The sequence below is a fragment of the Nylanderia fulva genome, unplaced genomic scaffold (genome assembly GCF_048542155.1).
Source record: "Nylanderia fulva isolate GAGA-0341 unplaced genomic scaffold, ASM4854215v1 Scaffold16, whole genome shotgun sequence".
NCBI classification, from domain to species: domain Eukaryota; kingdom Metazoa; phylum Arthropoda; class Insecta; order Hymenoptera; family Formicidae; genus Nylanderia; species Nylanderia fulva.
The window spans coordinates 4,010,654-4,025,905 of NW_028189835.1; the positions used below are offsets into that span (position 1 = coordinate 4,010,654).

General features: G+C 46.3%; 1 protein-coding gene across 1 annotated transcript; it reads right to left on the minus strand.

Moving 5' to 3' along the window:
• Positions 1-7,206: 7,206 nt before the first annotated feature.
• Positions 7,207-12,834, minus strand: LOC114940322 (toll-like receptor Tollo). Its single transcript, XM_029314925.2, has one exon. The coding sequence runs from the start codon at positions 12,361-12,363 to the stop codon at positions 8,395-8,397; it is 3,969 nt and encodes a 1,322-aa protein (XP_029170758.1). The 5' UTR covers positions 12,364-12,834; the 3' UTR covers positions 7,207-8,394.
• Between the last annotated feature and the right edge of the window lie 2,418 nt (positions 12,835-15,252).

The following is a 15,252-nucleotide window of genomic DNA, read 5'->3' on the forward strand; positions in this document are numbered from 1 at the left end:
CTTACGTCGCCCCGACACATGTGTCCTGACGTATAATTATATCCCACTCGTGGTGCATCTAATCAGCTGATCTCTTAAGCCGGTCGAATTTCAGGAATTACCACAAAAATGCGATATCATATTTTTGCCGCGACAGAAATGTCACGCTCAAATTGTTTACATCCGCAGCTTTGATTATACGTTCACGTAAAAAATAAAAAGAAACGTGACACTTGTTATGCACATGAAGAACATACTAATTTGCGTATAGCCAGTTGGTTTTATTACGAAGGGCATTTCTACCGTTGGCAGGCACGACTGACTTCCGGAACGATTCATATTTATCGCTTGTTTATCCTTCAATGTTGATTTTCCGCATCAATCATCGTTTCCCATTACGAGGAACATTTTCGTGAGGGTCGCCCTGTACCTTTTATGACCTTTGCGCCCCTTATATTTCCACGAATCCGAGCTGCACTCGTAATAATCTACGTACCAAGCGAAAACGTATTAGATGAATGCATTGTGCGATTTAATTCGAGCAATCGATGATTTAACGTATGCAGATTGTAATCGCCGAAATTAAATATCGCGCAAAATAATGCTCTTTTTAGGCGGCGCATCGTTTATTTGGAGGAAATTAGAAAATAATTGCATTTATACAATTGGCTTTGTATTTTATAAATGTTCTCGTAAATGTAGCGTCATTATTATTATCATCATTATTTTTTTGGAAACACATGAGGTATTTATATACCTACAACACGAGTTTTCAAAAAAATTGTACTCGCATGGTCGATCCTCTTCGAATCGCTCGACGTATCGTGGATGATCTACAGACTTTACATCGTGTGCATAACAAGAGAGAAACTTTTCTACCTGCTACGTCAGAGGTATTACGTCGTAATATTATCGGTGCTATCAATAATTGTAGAAAATTTCAAAGTTTCGCCGCAGGGCAATTCTCGTGGTACACGCGTTACGACACACACGAAAGAAACGTTACGTTAACCCGCCCCATTCTCCGGAGAAAACACGACGTCGCGCGATAAGATCCTCTTTTTGGCGGCCGTCGTACAATGTGTACGTAACCCTTCTTCGTCCTGTCGGGATTTGGAAATGACTTGGAGTCGTGCATGCGCTCTCTCTCTCTCTCTCTCTCTCTCTCTTTCTCTGTCGGTGCTTGATGGCCCGTTGTGGTGCAATCAACCCGAATAAGGTAGGAAGAGAGAGAGAGAGAATGCGCGATGTGGGAGGAAGAACGAGGGTCATAGAATGGGCGCTTAATACGGAATAACTCGTGTGATTCCACGGCGTGATGCGACGATGACTGTCGAAAATCGACACGGAGAGAGATCTCCCGGCGGTGTAATTGCCACAGAAATTGACACAGGGTCGGCCGCGCGCGGACGGGCTCGTTTATACTTTTTAATCAAAGCGGAGGCTCTGTTGTGCATTCGCGACAAGACGATTATTATTTATTTTTTGCTCGTTATCGTCCATCGATGTTATTTAGCGTTGCGTGTACCTTTAACGAGCACGATGACTTTCTCTCTCTCTCTCTCTCTCTCTTTCTTTCCTTCTCTACCTCCTTCCTCTTTCTCTTTCGCGCCGTTATAAATCATCGAATATTATCTATGCGAACAGTTCGTAGCCGGCTGGGCTTATGGCTGCCAAAAAGTATCGCAAGAACGTAATAGAGTTTCGGAACAAGAAGCCGATTTGCCCGCGATTGTCACGTCGCCGGCGCCGTAATTAATCCCGAAACGACGACCGCGTTCTGCGAAACTTGTTTGTTTGATCACTCGAATTCATTAATTTAGACCGAGAAATTTTACGTACAGGTGCTCGGATAATTTAATCTGTAAAAAGTGTGTATCATACACGCGTTTATTCGATCTCTTTCTCTCTCTCTCTCTCTCTTCGCTTTATCAATCTACACGTCCTTTGAGAGCAATTTCGATCCTTATTAAAATATATAGTCCGCGATTTGATCGCGCATCAAAGTGTTCCTTTTAGGTGATCGAGACGCTCCGTAAAACGCAGCCGCTATCTAAGAAATTACTTATCGCGCCGCGAGATATCCCCTAGTGAATTTATTCTAGAATCACACTAACTGTCAAGGAAAGTCGTTCCGTGCGTTAGAGGCTGGGCGATTTGCTCGTTTTATCTCGCTCGGCGAGTTCCTTCGTTTTCGATCGCGGCCGAGACGGGGTGAGCCGAAGGAAAACTACTCACTTAAGATAGAGTATCTCTGCCTTCCTTCGTACACAACCGAATCGACTCGGACGGGCTCCTATCGCGACTGAGCGTTACACGGTGCGCATCGCCATCGTCCTCGTGAGCGAGCACGTCATCGTTCTAATTAATTCCAACGCCCCACGTTCGATTGATCAAGATATAGCGGACGATGCAATTAGCGGCTCTTCCATCGTCGGGGCTGATTGATGCACCGGCGCCTCCGCTTGTTCCATCGACGTGACGCAAAAAGGCGAAACCGATAAGGCGCGTACTGACTTGTGCATTTTTGCGCCAGCGTTCTTAAACCGACGTCAGAAAAGCAACCAAATGTCATGTATGTCAAGTTTATATATGAAAAAGAAGAAAAAAAAGATTGAGAGAAAGATATATATGTGCGTGCAATGGTCGAAATAATTTACTTCGAAAGCAGAGGAAAGAAGATCTTTGAAAGAACAGACCTTTGCAAAGAAAGACTCTCTTGCGAAGAAAAGACCTTTCAGCTTTCCAGGTCAATCGATCGTCATCGGCAAAAACTGCTCCGGAAAGATTAGCCGCGAAGACTGCATTGTTTCCGGAATTACAAGCATGCGCGTCCTTTCATCTCGATAATTAATGGACGTCACATACGCGGGGTCATTTATTTTTCGCGCGCGAGACAAACGGGCAGCGGGAGAAACGCGGCCTCGTTCACACGGGGAACTGCTTAGCACACAAATCTTTTTGATAAACCGACAAGTGGCGGATCATGTTCTTGCGTGCTCAGACGCGAAGCTGCCTTCCTGCGTTAAGTCGCGCATACCAAAATGACTAGAGCGTTTCTGTGCGCGAGAGAACCACTCGTGTGTGCGCGAAAATATCCGATTCAGCACATGAATACATACGTCAAAGAGATGAGTGGAGAGAGAGAGAGAGAGAGAAAAAAAAATCAGATATTTCTTACTTTAGCAACAAAAGTACCGGTACTTGAGCGACCACGCGGGATTCTAGCATACACATTGAATTGTAAGTTAATTTTCAATTGATCAAAAAAAAAAAGTAAACGAGAATTATTCGGTGTGATTCTAAGAACGTCAAAAGGATAGAGACGAATGGCAAACGAGTATTCTTTTTTTTTTTCTACGCGGAGATCCATAGATTTTAACGAAGATATATATGACAAAAGAGAGAAGGAGATTAATTTCGTAGCAATTTAAAATTTTCGATGCTGCAAGCATGTCGAGCTTATTATTGTAGCTGAACACAGCTTCTCTAAGGCGTGGTCCGGTTGCATTCGTAATCCGATAAAGATTTCCAAAGCACGTTTCCGAACCTAATGAATCCATGTTATATGTTAATAAGTAACTGGCTTTAGATGGACGTTAAAGGATTTAGCCATAATTAAATTGATTTACACGAGTTAAACTCCCTGTCGCATTTTGCTCAACGTCATCCCTGAGCATCGTCCATTGTAATCCTTCGTAGCTTTAATTTATCTTTCGAACGCATTCTTCTGGCATCGATCCCGTCGTAGACTCTCGAATCAACTCGCTTTGCAATTGGAATTATTTTTGGCGCATGAACAACATCGGCGATTTGTCGCAGGTGTGCCTCGCGTTTCGACGCGCACATGGCGTTTCTCTTAATTCAAGCTCGCATTAAAAAAGCTCGATTAAAAAAGGATCGCGAACGTGACATGCTTATAAATAAAACGAAAAACTCGTCGTATAGAGAGATCGATGAAATACATTTCGAGATAATCGAGAAGTAATCGCTAAAAATTAATATCCTTTAACAAATTTTAGCATGATCCGTGCGGCTCCTTCCCTCTTTCCAGAGATTTTCGATAACGACGCGGATTCTAATTCCGTGAAAAATTGGCGGACCCGTCGAATGGCAAGGAAAAATCGATAGAGCTTAAATTATCTTCTCCACTTGGCGCGCCGAGTACTTTAATTATCAAACGCATCTACGCGCGCCGCGTAATTTCATTCGATATCAGCGAATCGTATTATTACACCATTCGCTTATACCGGTACGGTGGTATCCTCGACTGGTGGTATCTGGCGAAATGTAATTTGCCGGAGAGCGTCCCAAAGTCGTAACGTCATTAGCCACGGTACGGCTCTTTTCTGGTATTCGTGGCCCACGGGCGCGATCCAAATATCTGAATCTTGTATATAGCGCGTGCGTGCACCCTTTTACTTTTCCGAAAGTTTGGGATGCGTTTCGCTCTATATGATATTGCAACGATCGTCGCATGCATCTCCGATAACGCTATTTAGACGGCGCGAAGGAGACACGTGAATAAACTCGGTCCCCTTTTTTTTAAGAGGCAATTTGCTCCCGACAGCGAAGCTCTAACTTATGTCACCTAGTTGCGTTTAAGCGCGTGACCTGGAACGGTAATGCGAAAACTGGGAGAGGAAATCTCGGAGCACTTTTTTCCCCAGCCACGCAGGAAAGCGATAATATTCGGCGGAGACGCTGTTAATATTTTCTCTCGCCGAGAGAGTATATTTATGCTCCCTTTTTCTCGATGCCGTTTCGTCCCGGGGAGGAGACAGTCGTCGCTATCGTTATCACGACTGCCTGCGCGGTTGGTGGACCGCCGTGATGAAGGTGTTCTCGCCGCACGTACGCACTGTATTTAACGCACGGCGATGCCTGTTCCAGATATCTTAATTTACGACGGAGAAGTGAGAAGGAATACGCGATCAATTGTTGCAACTGGCGTATCCGTTCTTGCGTAGTTCTTTATCGTTTTAGTCTCTTACGATGCAGATTTTTTAAACACGTTACGTTATATAAATGCGTAAGATAATTCGAGATATCGCGCACGTGTTGCATTTGTTAGATAGGATGTTGCAGAAATTAAGAGCATATTTTCTCATCGTAAGAATGAAAAAAAAGGATAAATTATATTAATTATAAAAAATGTTTCTAACTGAGAAAAAATATTAGAATATGCTTTTAAACATCCTATATTATTACACATTTAAATCGACAAAATAGCATTCGGGCATTTTACTTTTAATTATTGATTGTATTTAATTTGAAGGATCTAAATTCGTTTCTTTCTTCTTTCACTTTTGCTGCCTCTCTCTATCTCTCTCTCTCAGCTATCAAAAATTTAAATTGCATAACATTTGCGTTCCCGTTTTCCATGCGATAGGAATTACACGGTAAATTATTCCGCGTATCTTTTCGCGTTTCCTTCCCTCTTTCTTTTGTCTTCCTCTCGAGTTGCCGTCATCGTTACTTAACACCCATGCGACCGCAATCGCAAATCTGAGAAAATAATCAGAAGGCGCAGCGAAGCACGTTCTTTTTTTCTTTTTACCGGCGACAAAAGAATTGCTCCTCTCTTATTTTTTCTTCGGGAAAAATAAACTAAAATCACGAGCGATAATCGCGGTAGCCATAGCAGCAGCACAAGAACGCAAAGTCGGATCAATGTAAAAAAGAATTCAAGAGAGATGTCGAACGCGCACATTTTTTTTCTTTTTGCCTTAATATCGTCGGCATATACGTATATTATAGCTGAATTTCATATCTACTCTACATGCATGCGTATAATGTAGATTCGACTATCGTCGAATGTGCTATCGATCACGGCAAAAAACGACCGTATAAATTTGCGAGATGCATTACTTCTTTATGTCAACAGACGAAAGAAAATTTTTCGCTAATATCCGATATTGGAGTAATATCGAGACCAAATATACATGGGAAGCGGAAAAATCTCCATGTTAATATTAATTCTCTGTCGCGTTTATTGATGCCTGACAGCGTGACGTTTGTAATTTTACAATCGGAATCGGGAATTTTGTCGGGGTTTGTGATTGAGGACGATAACTCTTTTTCTTCTTTTTTTTTTTATAAAACAAACGTGTTTATTTTCATGGTTCTTTGCTGAAATGGAAAGTTGCAATTAATTTAATACGTATTTAACAGATTGTGAATATATAATGCGCGTGATTCCGATGTGAGCGTATTTACAACAATACAATATTAATTAGAATTATACACTCCTAAACGCGCGATTATAGCTGAGACTTATTCACGACCAGTAACGTTACGCAGTGCTGGTCTTCGGGATGTGTGTATGTGTGTGTGTGTGTGTGTGTGTTTATGTGTATATGTATGTAAATGTGTACTCGGAAATGTGCACGAGTATTTACAAAATTAGATACAATATTTACAAAGAGTTCACTTACGGACTAATAAGCGTTATGCGCGACCGTTACTTTATCAAGACAGTCGTGAATCTTTTTTAGGAACAAACTCTCACGAGGCGTCTGTCTGTTTTCTCGCTGTCATTTGACACTTGACGATATTTCGCTGTCAATCCCAATCGCGAACGATTGACGAACAAACGACGAAAGTTTGGATATTATATAAGGATGATGCGCCTCGGAACGGTTCCAAAAAAGGTGTCGGAGTGTGCGCGAGGAACTTTATCGTAAAATTTTGAGTCCTATATATAGTATGAGAGAAAATATAGTATTTTCGTAACACACGCGTGCGCTGCTATATCTTCACACATTTTAACCGTTGAAAATTATTATATTCGACAATATGTTTCGGGTACGTTTTACGTTTCGAAATCTACCATGTAAACATGATTTCCTTGATATTTCGATGCCCGTTTAAAAACCAAATGGATGACCCGAAGGGCAAAAAATACAATACTCGTACATATTGTACGTATCGCTTCTCTCTCGCGTGTAATGTTATTCGAGCATCGAAAAAAAAAAAATACAAATAAATATTCGCAATTAAGTTGTCAAACGCATATAATACGGTTATATCGCTAATAAAGTAATACTACAAGGTATCACGTGTAGGATATAAAATAAATGCGTCCGTTCAAGCGTATTTGAAATAAATATTTATATATAAAGGAAACATTTTTCAATCTCCCTTCCCCTTTATCCTTTGTAATATCGTATATTGTAAATCGGTTATTGTTGTTGCAATCGCTTCGCTTGCATTCGAACATTGAAAAAGATGCTTTACGAAACCAAAAGAAAATAATTAATATCCGCAAAATGATCGCGTTGCGCGCATCAGCTGCCGATTACATTCAGTTACCATCATTATCATCGTTATTCGGGTATATATGTACACGCAAATTTATGAGTATTTGTGCAAGCCACAACAAATAATCCTATTGATGGCTTTACTGACAGTTATGCCAATTAATGCAAATCGAAGCGGCACGATTCCAAACGAAATAACTCGCTTGCGAAAGGGAGATCGAATGGTAAAACGTTTAAATCAGAAATACATCGATCTCGCGATGAAACAACGGTTAAAATTCTCTCGATCGCGACCCACTTTCCGGGAGCTCTCGACGATTTGTCATGATTCGACGAAATAAATTAATCAACGAAGAGGAGAATAGCGCGGCGAAGAGGATTCGCCGGAAAGTATCGGAGAGATAGAGACAGATATACATATGTACACAAGTAAATTAATAGTCGAGTCTTAATTATATATATATATATATATATATATATATATATATATACGCGCGATGTCCCGCTCGTACATAAGTTAAAGGAAAAGAGAAGAAAAAAAGTGTATAGAATCTAGATTCTCACTGATATCGCGTCATTATTTACAAAACTTAAACGAGAGAAAAGCAAACCGCGTCGTCGGAACTTACATTTTCCGAGTAAGTTCGAAACGTGGTAAGTATTTGATCGTGACTTGGAAGAACGTTTGCGCAACGAGATATGAAAAAGTAGATACCGCGCGAGAATGGAATGAAGAGCGAGACCTCGTCGCGGATGTGTCTTGCGTCTCTCGTCTTTCGAAAAGAAAAGGTCACAAGCGTATTAAGTCTAGTTCGTCGTACATCGATAATAAGCGCGCAAGGCATCGAATCGATTTCGTTTTTACGTATATAATGCTACATCGCGCGTTCGGATCACCCTCGTTTGATCCCGGGAAACTTGATTTTTTTTTTCTTCGCCGTTGTCAGAGTAACCGGAAATACGCTGTACAAGTTCGACCAACTCTCTCTTCTCGCGCAAGAAGAAGGAGAAGAAAACTCGCGACACGGCCGGGCGATCGCGCACCTCAGCAGGATTACCGGAAACGAATAGAAGAGACCGAAAGATAGTATGGGAGAGAAAGAGAATCGGTCTATCTCCTGCTGGATCGGAGCACGATCGCCGCCCTTCTGCGCTAGACGAAGTAAGTACGCGGATTGCCTGGATGCGCCGGGGCGAGGGCCTCTCCTGGCGGCGCGGTCGGCACCACCGGTGGCTCCGGGATGGTGCTGTAGAGATGGCTGCTCCTGGAGAAGAGGCTGGCCGGCCTGCCGTTGCCGGCGTGCAGCGTGCTGTAGCCGTGCTGATGATGCGGGTGGTGATGCTGATGCTGATGGTGCTCCGCGCCGCTGTCCTCGTCCTCGGTGCGGCTCGACGCCGAGCTGACGTAGGTGGACTGCGTGGGAGTCGGCGTGGGCGCGTGATGCACCGGTGCGACCAGGACGCCGTTCGGCTTGGTCCACACGTCCACGGCGACGGACGGCGCCGCGGTGTATCGCGTCGGCGTGCGATTACGGTCGTTGACCTTCTTGCTGTCGCGCTGCCGCTTGTCGACCGAGTCCGGCATGGCGAATCTAAGCTTCTCCCAGAACCTCTTCTCGCCCCAGACCACGACGGTGCACGTCTGTAGCAGCAGCTGCAGCTCCGGGTCCCGAGTCGGCGTCTCGGTCGCCAGCAGGAGGAGAACGCGACGTTTCCGCGAGGCCGGCCTGATGTTCTCCAACACGGTGCGCAAGGCGGCGCGAAACTCGACGTGCTGCCACTCGTTCGCCAGGAAGACCGGCGAGAAGATGATGACGATGCGCCTAGCGGCCGCCGCGGCCGGTGGCAGCGCTTCCTGCGGTCTGGCCGGTGGCAGGTCGCGCCAGTGAAGGCAGAGCGCTAGGCCTGCCTGCTCGAGCTCGGCCGCGAGGAATCTGGAGACAAAGTCCTCGTCGCGCTCGCTGTAGATGAAGTATCCGTCGTACAGTCGGTCCCTCTCCTCGTCGGGCGGCGCCGCCATCTTGCCGAGTCGTAAACCGTAACGCGCGTGGGCCCAGAGACGTACGTCCTGACGAAAGACGAAGGCCAGGGCGATGAATAGGCAAATGGCGATCACGGCTACCAGCGCGCCAGCCAGCAACGGCACAAAGTTGCTGCCCAACAGCGGGATCTCCTGGATACCTCGACTTACGGCCTCCGTCGAGGGATCGCCGCATCGCACCATGGCCTGGGCGAGGGTCTCGACGCCGTCGCGACAGTACATCTTCTCCGGGTCGCCGCGATGCTCCGCGAGCCAGACGCGTAATCGGGCCGCGTTCCCGCACTCGCAGCTCCAGGCGTTGCCTTCGAGCGCGATCCTGGTGCCGCCGCCGACGCTCGGTAGGGCTTCCCACGGTCGGAAATCGACGATACGATTGCCGTCGAGTCGTAGCACCACGAGGTTATGCATCTTCTTAAAGGTAGTGTTGCCCACAGTGGCGATGGCGTTGTGATCCAGATACAATTCCGACATGTGATCGAGCTGGTCGAACTCAAAGCCACGTAGTTCCCGTAACGCGTTGTCCTCGAGGTGAAGAACGCGCAGTTGTTCGACGCCGTTGAACGTACGATTGTGTATCGCCGCGATACCGCTGTTGTTAAGATACAGTACCTCCAGACGACGTTTCCCGATGAATACATGGCTGCCGAGATCGCCGAGCTCGTTACCGTCCAGATAAATCTCCGTCGCGTCCATGGGTAATCGTTCGGGCACGTGTTTGTATCCGGCGTTGGAGCAATCGACGACGTTGCTAGACCAGCTATGATCGTGATAGCAGGAACAATTATCCGGACAGGTCATCTCGCAGTCGCACGCGTCGAAGTCGCAGCAATGGCAGAGGGCGAAGCAGTGCGCGTCGTATCGGCAGAGAAGATCCTTGGGCTTCAGGGAAAGCAGCGGACGTCGCGGAGTGGCGCGTGCGTGCACCATCTCGCACGTGACAGCGTCCAGGTCCATGACGCGCGGATGCTGACGCGGCCGGGTCATCTCGTTGATCCGCGGCAACCATTCCATGCTGCAGTCGCAGAGGATGGGATTGTTGCCGATGTAGAACGCGGGTAGTTCCTGCTCGTCCGGCACCGTTTGCAGAGTGAGGGCGCCAATCTCCAGTCTCCTGATCTCGTTCCCGTACAGAACCACCTTCTCTAGATTCGGTTTCTGCTGAAACGTCCCGGGCGCGACGCTCTTTATACGGTTGTCGTTCAGGAACAGCGTCTCCACGCTGTCGGGCACGTTCGCCTCCGTGATGGCGGTGATGCGATTGTAGCTCGCGTCCAGCATTTTTATTCGCATGGTGTTGCGCAACACGTAGAAATCCCCTAGCTCCTTTATCTCATTGGCGTGTATATCCAGCCACTCTATGCTGGTAGGTAGTTGACTGTAGTCGAACCACATCAAGTTATTATCGGACACGTTCAGCCAGACGAGAGTCGAGAGACTCGTGAAGACGCCGCGGATATCCGTCAATTTGTTCCCGTCGAGTCTTATCGCCCGCAACACCGGATTAGCCGAGAAAGCGCTCTGTTCCACGTGACGGATAACATTGTTCGCCAGATTGAGCACTTGCAATGCCGGTAAAGACGCGAACGCCTCCCGCGACACATTCTCCAGCTTGTTGTCCACCAATCGCAATCCGTAGAGTTCGTTCAAGCCGGCAAACGAGTCATTGTCTATCCTCAACACCTGATTGTTGCCGAGATCGAGGGTCTTGAGCGATCTGAGCACGCGAACCGCGTAGGGAATCTCCGCCAAAGCGTTCCCGCTCAGAGAGAGATCCTGAAGATCCGTGAGATTAGCGAACACATGTCTGTGCAGGCCGCGCAGCCTGTTGCTGTCCAGGAAGAGTTGTTGAAGCGCGCCGAGACCGAGCGTGTGCACCGGTTCGAATCTGATGATCTTGTTGTGAGACAACGTCAGGGTATGCAAGTTGACGAGCGAGGCGAAGCAGCCGTCGAGCAGCGTATCGATATTGTTGTGCTCGAGCTTGAGAATCTGCAGATTGGTCAGATGTCTGAAGACGTTCAGATCGATCCTCGTGAGGGCGTTGAACGACAAGTCGAGATTCACGAGACGAATCAATCGCGAGAAGGTCTCCCGATTCACCCAGTGGCTGGTCAGCTCGTTTCCGCTGAGGTCCAAATCGTGAAGCTGCTCGAGGCTGTCCAGCAAGCCGGGCGCCAGTAACGTGAGAGAGTTATTACTGAGAATCAGTTCCCTCAGCTCCTTCGTTTTCGCGAACAATTCCGGTGGCAGGGCGACGAGTCGGTTGCTGGACATGTTGAGGACCCGGAGGGACGCGAGACCGTGAAGAGCGTGATCGCCCACGGAGGCGATCGCGTTATCCTGTATCCTCAGGACGCTCAGGCTACGCAGGCCGCTGAACGCGTGATCGGGCAAGGCACTGAGGTCGTTATTACCGATGTCGAGGATCTCGAGATTGAAGGTGCAGGATCGATCGGAGATGCCCAGGGACTTGACGTCCTGTAACTTGTTGCGCGTTAGATTCAGCCTCGCGAGACTCTGCTGGACCGGGCAGAATAGCTCCGACGGCAGCGTCCACAGATTATTGTCGGCGAGATCGAGATGCTGCAGGCTCGTCAGACCGCGGAGCGCATCCCGATGCAGATCCAACGTCGACAGGTCGCCATTGCGCGTCAACCGCAGAGATAGACCGCGGAGATTGTGCACCGACGCGAACACGCCGCCCGGCAGATACCGGATGTTGCAGTAATCGACGCGCAGCCTCGCGAGACGCGGCAACGACGGCAGGAAGCCGTCCGGTTGGTCCTCGTCGAGCTGACCCTCCAAGTACGACTCGTCGCTGCATTCTAATCCCAGGGACGTGATCGAGTCCGCTTGGATCGCCGAGAGATTGCCGATGAGACCGGCCACATCCGCGATCGTTCTTACTCGACAGGTCAGATCCTGCTCCCCGTCCTCGCCGTCGTCCTTTCTCCACTCGCAGCCGCTTGGCGCCTCGAGGCTCGTGATGCTGCGTCCGTGTACCGTGCGACGATCCAGCAACGTGCACAGGACGACGACGATGACGATCGTCGTCGACGTTACAACGCGACGGCTATCCATCCCGAATCGCGCACCTGTGGCCGCTGTGGGAGATAGTCGCTCTAGTACGTAGACCCTCGTATCGTCACGCACTCATAGCCCACTAGTCACTCTGTACTATAGACTTGAACCGTCGTTTTTGCACTTCGGTCGTAGATAAAGAACCAAAAATTCAAAACACTACCGTTCACACCGTTGACACTGACGACGCGACGATCCGCGACTTTGTCGTCCGCTCGCGCGAATCGATCAGACACCGATCGCTCATTCCTTAACGCGAGCGATCCGCCACAATAAACGATGAACAAAGATCAAACTCGATGGATTAATCCTATATAGCGTGTCGTTTACCAACGATGCGAATTTTACGCGCGACGACCCGGGCGACGACGGCGACGACGACGACGACGACGATTGCTACAGCCCGGGGAGAACGACATTCCACCGCGGCGGTCGGAGTGCAACTGAGTTGGAGCCGTTCTATCGACGATCACGGAGTACCCCGCATAACTAGCGGCATGCGGCTCCCCACCATCATCCCTTTGCTCCCACTATTCGCAACCCCCACACGCTTCTTCTCTTCAATCGGCACCGAGAGACCATAGAGACAGAGACGGCGGCGCTTCTCTCGGCGAACGTTGCATGCCACAGGCGGCTGCCTGACCCGAAGATGCAACAAACCAGCTGACTGACAACGCTACTTACTAGGTAAACATTAAACTAGTTCCTAGACGCACCGCCACGCATTTATCAAGCCGCCTCTCTCTCTCTCTCTCTTCTATCCCCGAAGAACGAGTATTCATTCCTCCCCAGGCGAGGATGATTCGACCCTCGAGCGAGCACTGTCCTCATCCTCCGTCTAATAGGCAACCCTGCAGTCCCACGGCAACTGTCGGCCAACTTTTTACAGAATAAACACTCGCTCTTCCCGCGAGTGATGATTCGTTATTTTTTTATTTTATTTTATTTTTTTTTCTTTCTTTCTTTACCGTTCCGTGGGTTGAATCTTCAACAGACTCGCTTTCGCAGCGATCCCGTGAGCATTCAAGATCGCTGCGCGACGTTGTTGCATGGGAGAGAAGGATTTGTTGCGAGCCTTGTTGCGCGAACGTGAGCGGGTTACTTTCCGCAAGAAAGTTTCGCAACAGATATATACGGGTATTTTTTGGAGCAAGTTTGCAGCTTTGGACACGCGTGAGCACACTTGCTTACGCATACACCGCTCGTGATTACATTCGCTCCGCGAATGGATCGATAATATCGGCGACCGAATCCGCGACTAATATCGAAACTTGCTTTACAAGTTATTAATTAGTACATTCGCGATGGATGAGTTGGATGGATCGATATCGGCCAACGAGTTTCAGAACTAACGTTTCATAATTGCTACATTTTCCCTCATTAAAGTTTAGCCGAAGCTATTTTAAACATAATAGCCTTGCAACTTTTATGCTGTATTCGAAAAAAGAGAAAAGAAAATTAGTTGCATACTTATACATATATATGGAAACACGGTCCCTATCAAAGGCTACCTTCAAAAGTGAGTGAGACTTTTGCCGCCATCTGCGTTTTAGCTAGTGAACTGAAACAAGGTGGCTTTCAGCTAATGAATAGTACTTTTACCTACGCTTTGCGCGTTTTAAAGATTAGATGTGTATACGATAGCGAGAGAAAGAGAAAATTCTCAAGCAACTTTATGTCTTGTATTAATTTGTACAACATATTTTTTGAATATTCTATTACTTTGATGTGAATCTAATATATTCACAAATATAAAAATGTGTAAATATAAATTTATTTATTTATTAATAAACTTTGAGAAAAAATATATTATATTTTTCAATATAGTAAATGCTTTAAAATGTAATTTCTTTTGAATCTTATTCTTTCTTTTGTTTCTATACATTTTTTATAATTCCTAGGGTTTTTACAATTTTAATTTCTCAAATTTTCAATCTCAATATTTAACCCATTAGATTTTAAATTTAATATATTTGGATTTTTAAATATGTATGGCCGCGCGAGAGTAGTAAAACAACAAAAAAAACTGGTATATTTTTTAAAATAATACTTATAACAGCAGTAGGAGATGTGGTATGAATATTAATTCTCTAAATAATAGTAACAACATATATTTCCCTTTTTCATAAAAGAAAACTATTAATTTATGAATCCCAATAACAGTGTTTTATCTGGATTAAAAATCCAGTGCGCCTGCGGATTAAAAAAAAATAGTTAATTAAAGGATTAATATTCACGTGCGAGAGCGTGATACTAATTGCATATTCCTGAACGCGTCCAACTTTTCCTTCAACTTATATCCTGAGCGACGGCTCTTCATCTGTCGCGGCTGTAAGAGTGTATGAGATGATGAATCACGCGGGTATATACTAGATGCGAACGTATACGGGATTATAAATTCGAAGTCGTACACTGGTGCGCGCGCGTATATACTCCGCGATGACGGATGGAAGCATTCATGGATTTAAACATACGGGGTTTCCACACTTCATTATGTATTTACGGCTTGTCAGCGTGATATCATTCCCTCGTCACTCCTACGGAGGACTAAAACCGCGCACCTCGCATCGCAATTGGAATACTTTATCAGTGTGACTAAGCGTGTACTCTAACGGGGTTTCTTTTTCTCTCTCTCCAATTTCTCCACTACGTGCTACTATTTTCGTTTAGCGTGATTCAGGTATGAGCGGTTTCTTTGACTCACTCGAGTCTTTATATCGATTTCTATGTGAAACTCACTTTGCAAGATTAGAGGTTTTTTTTTCTCTTTCTCCGAATGTGAAGCAGCAATATTCATGTACATTAAAAGCGTATTACGTTAAACAAAATAAAACTCGTGTAGCAATGCGAGAAAAAAATCATAGTAAATGCCGCGTAAATGAATTTCTC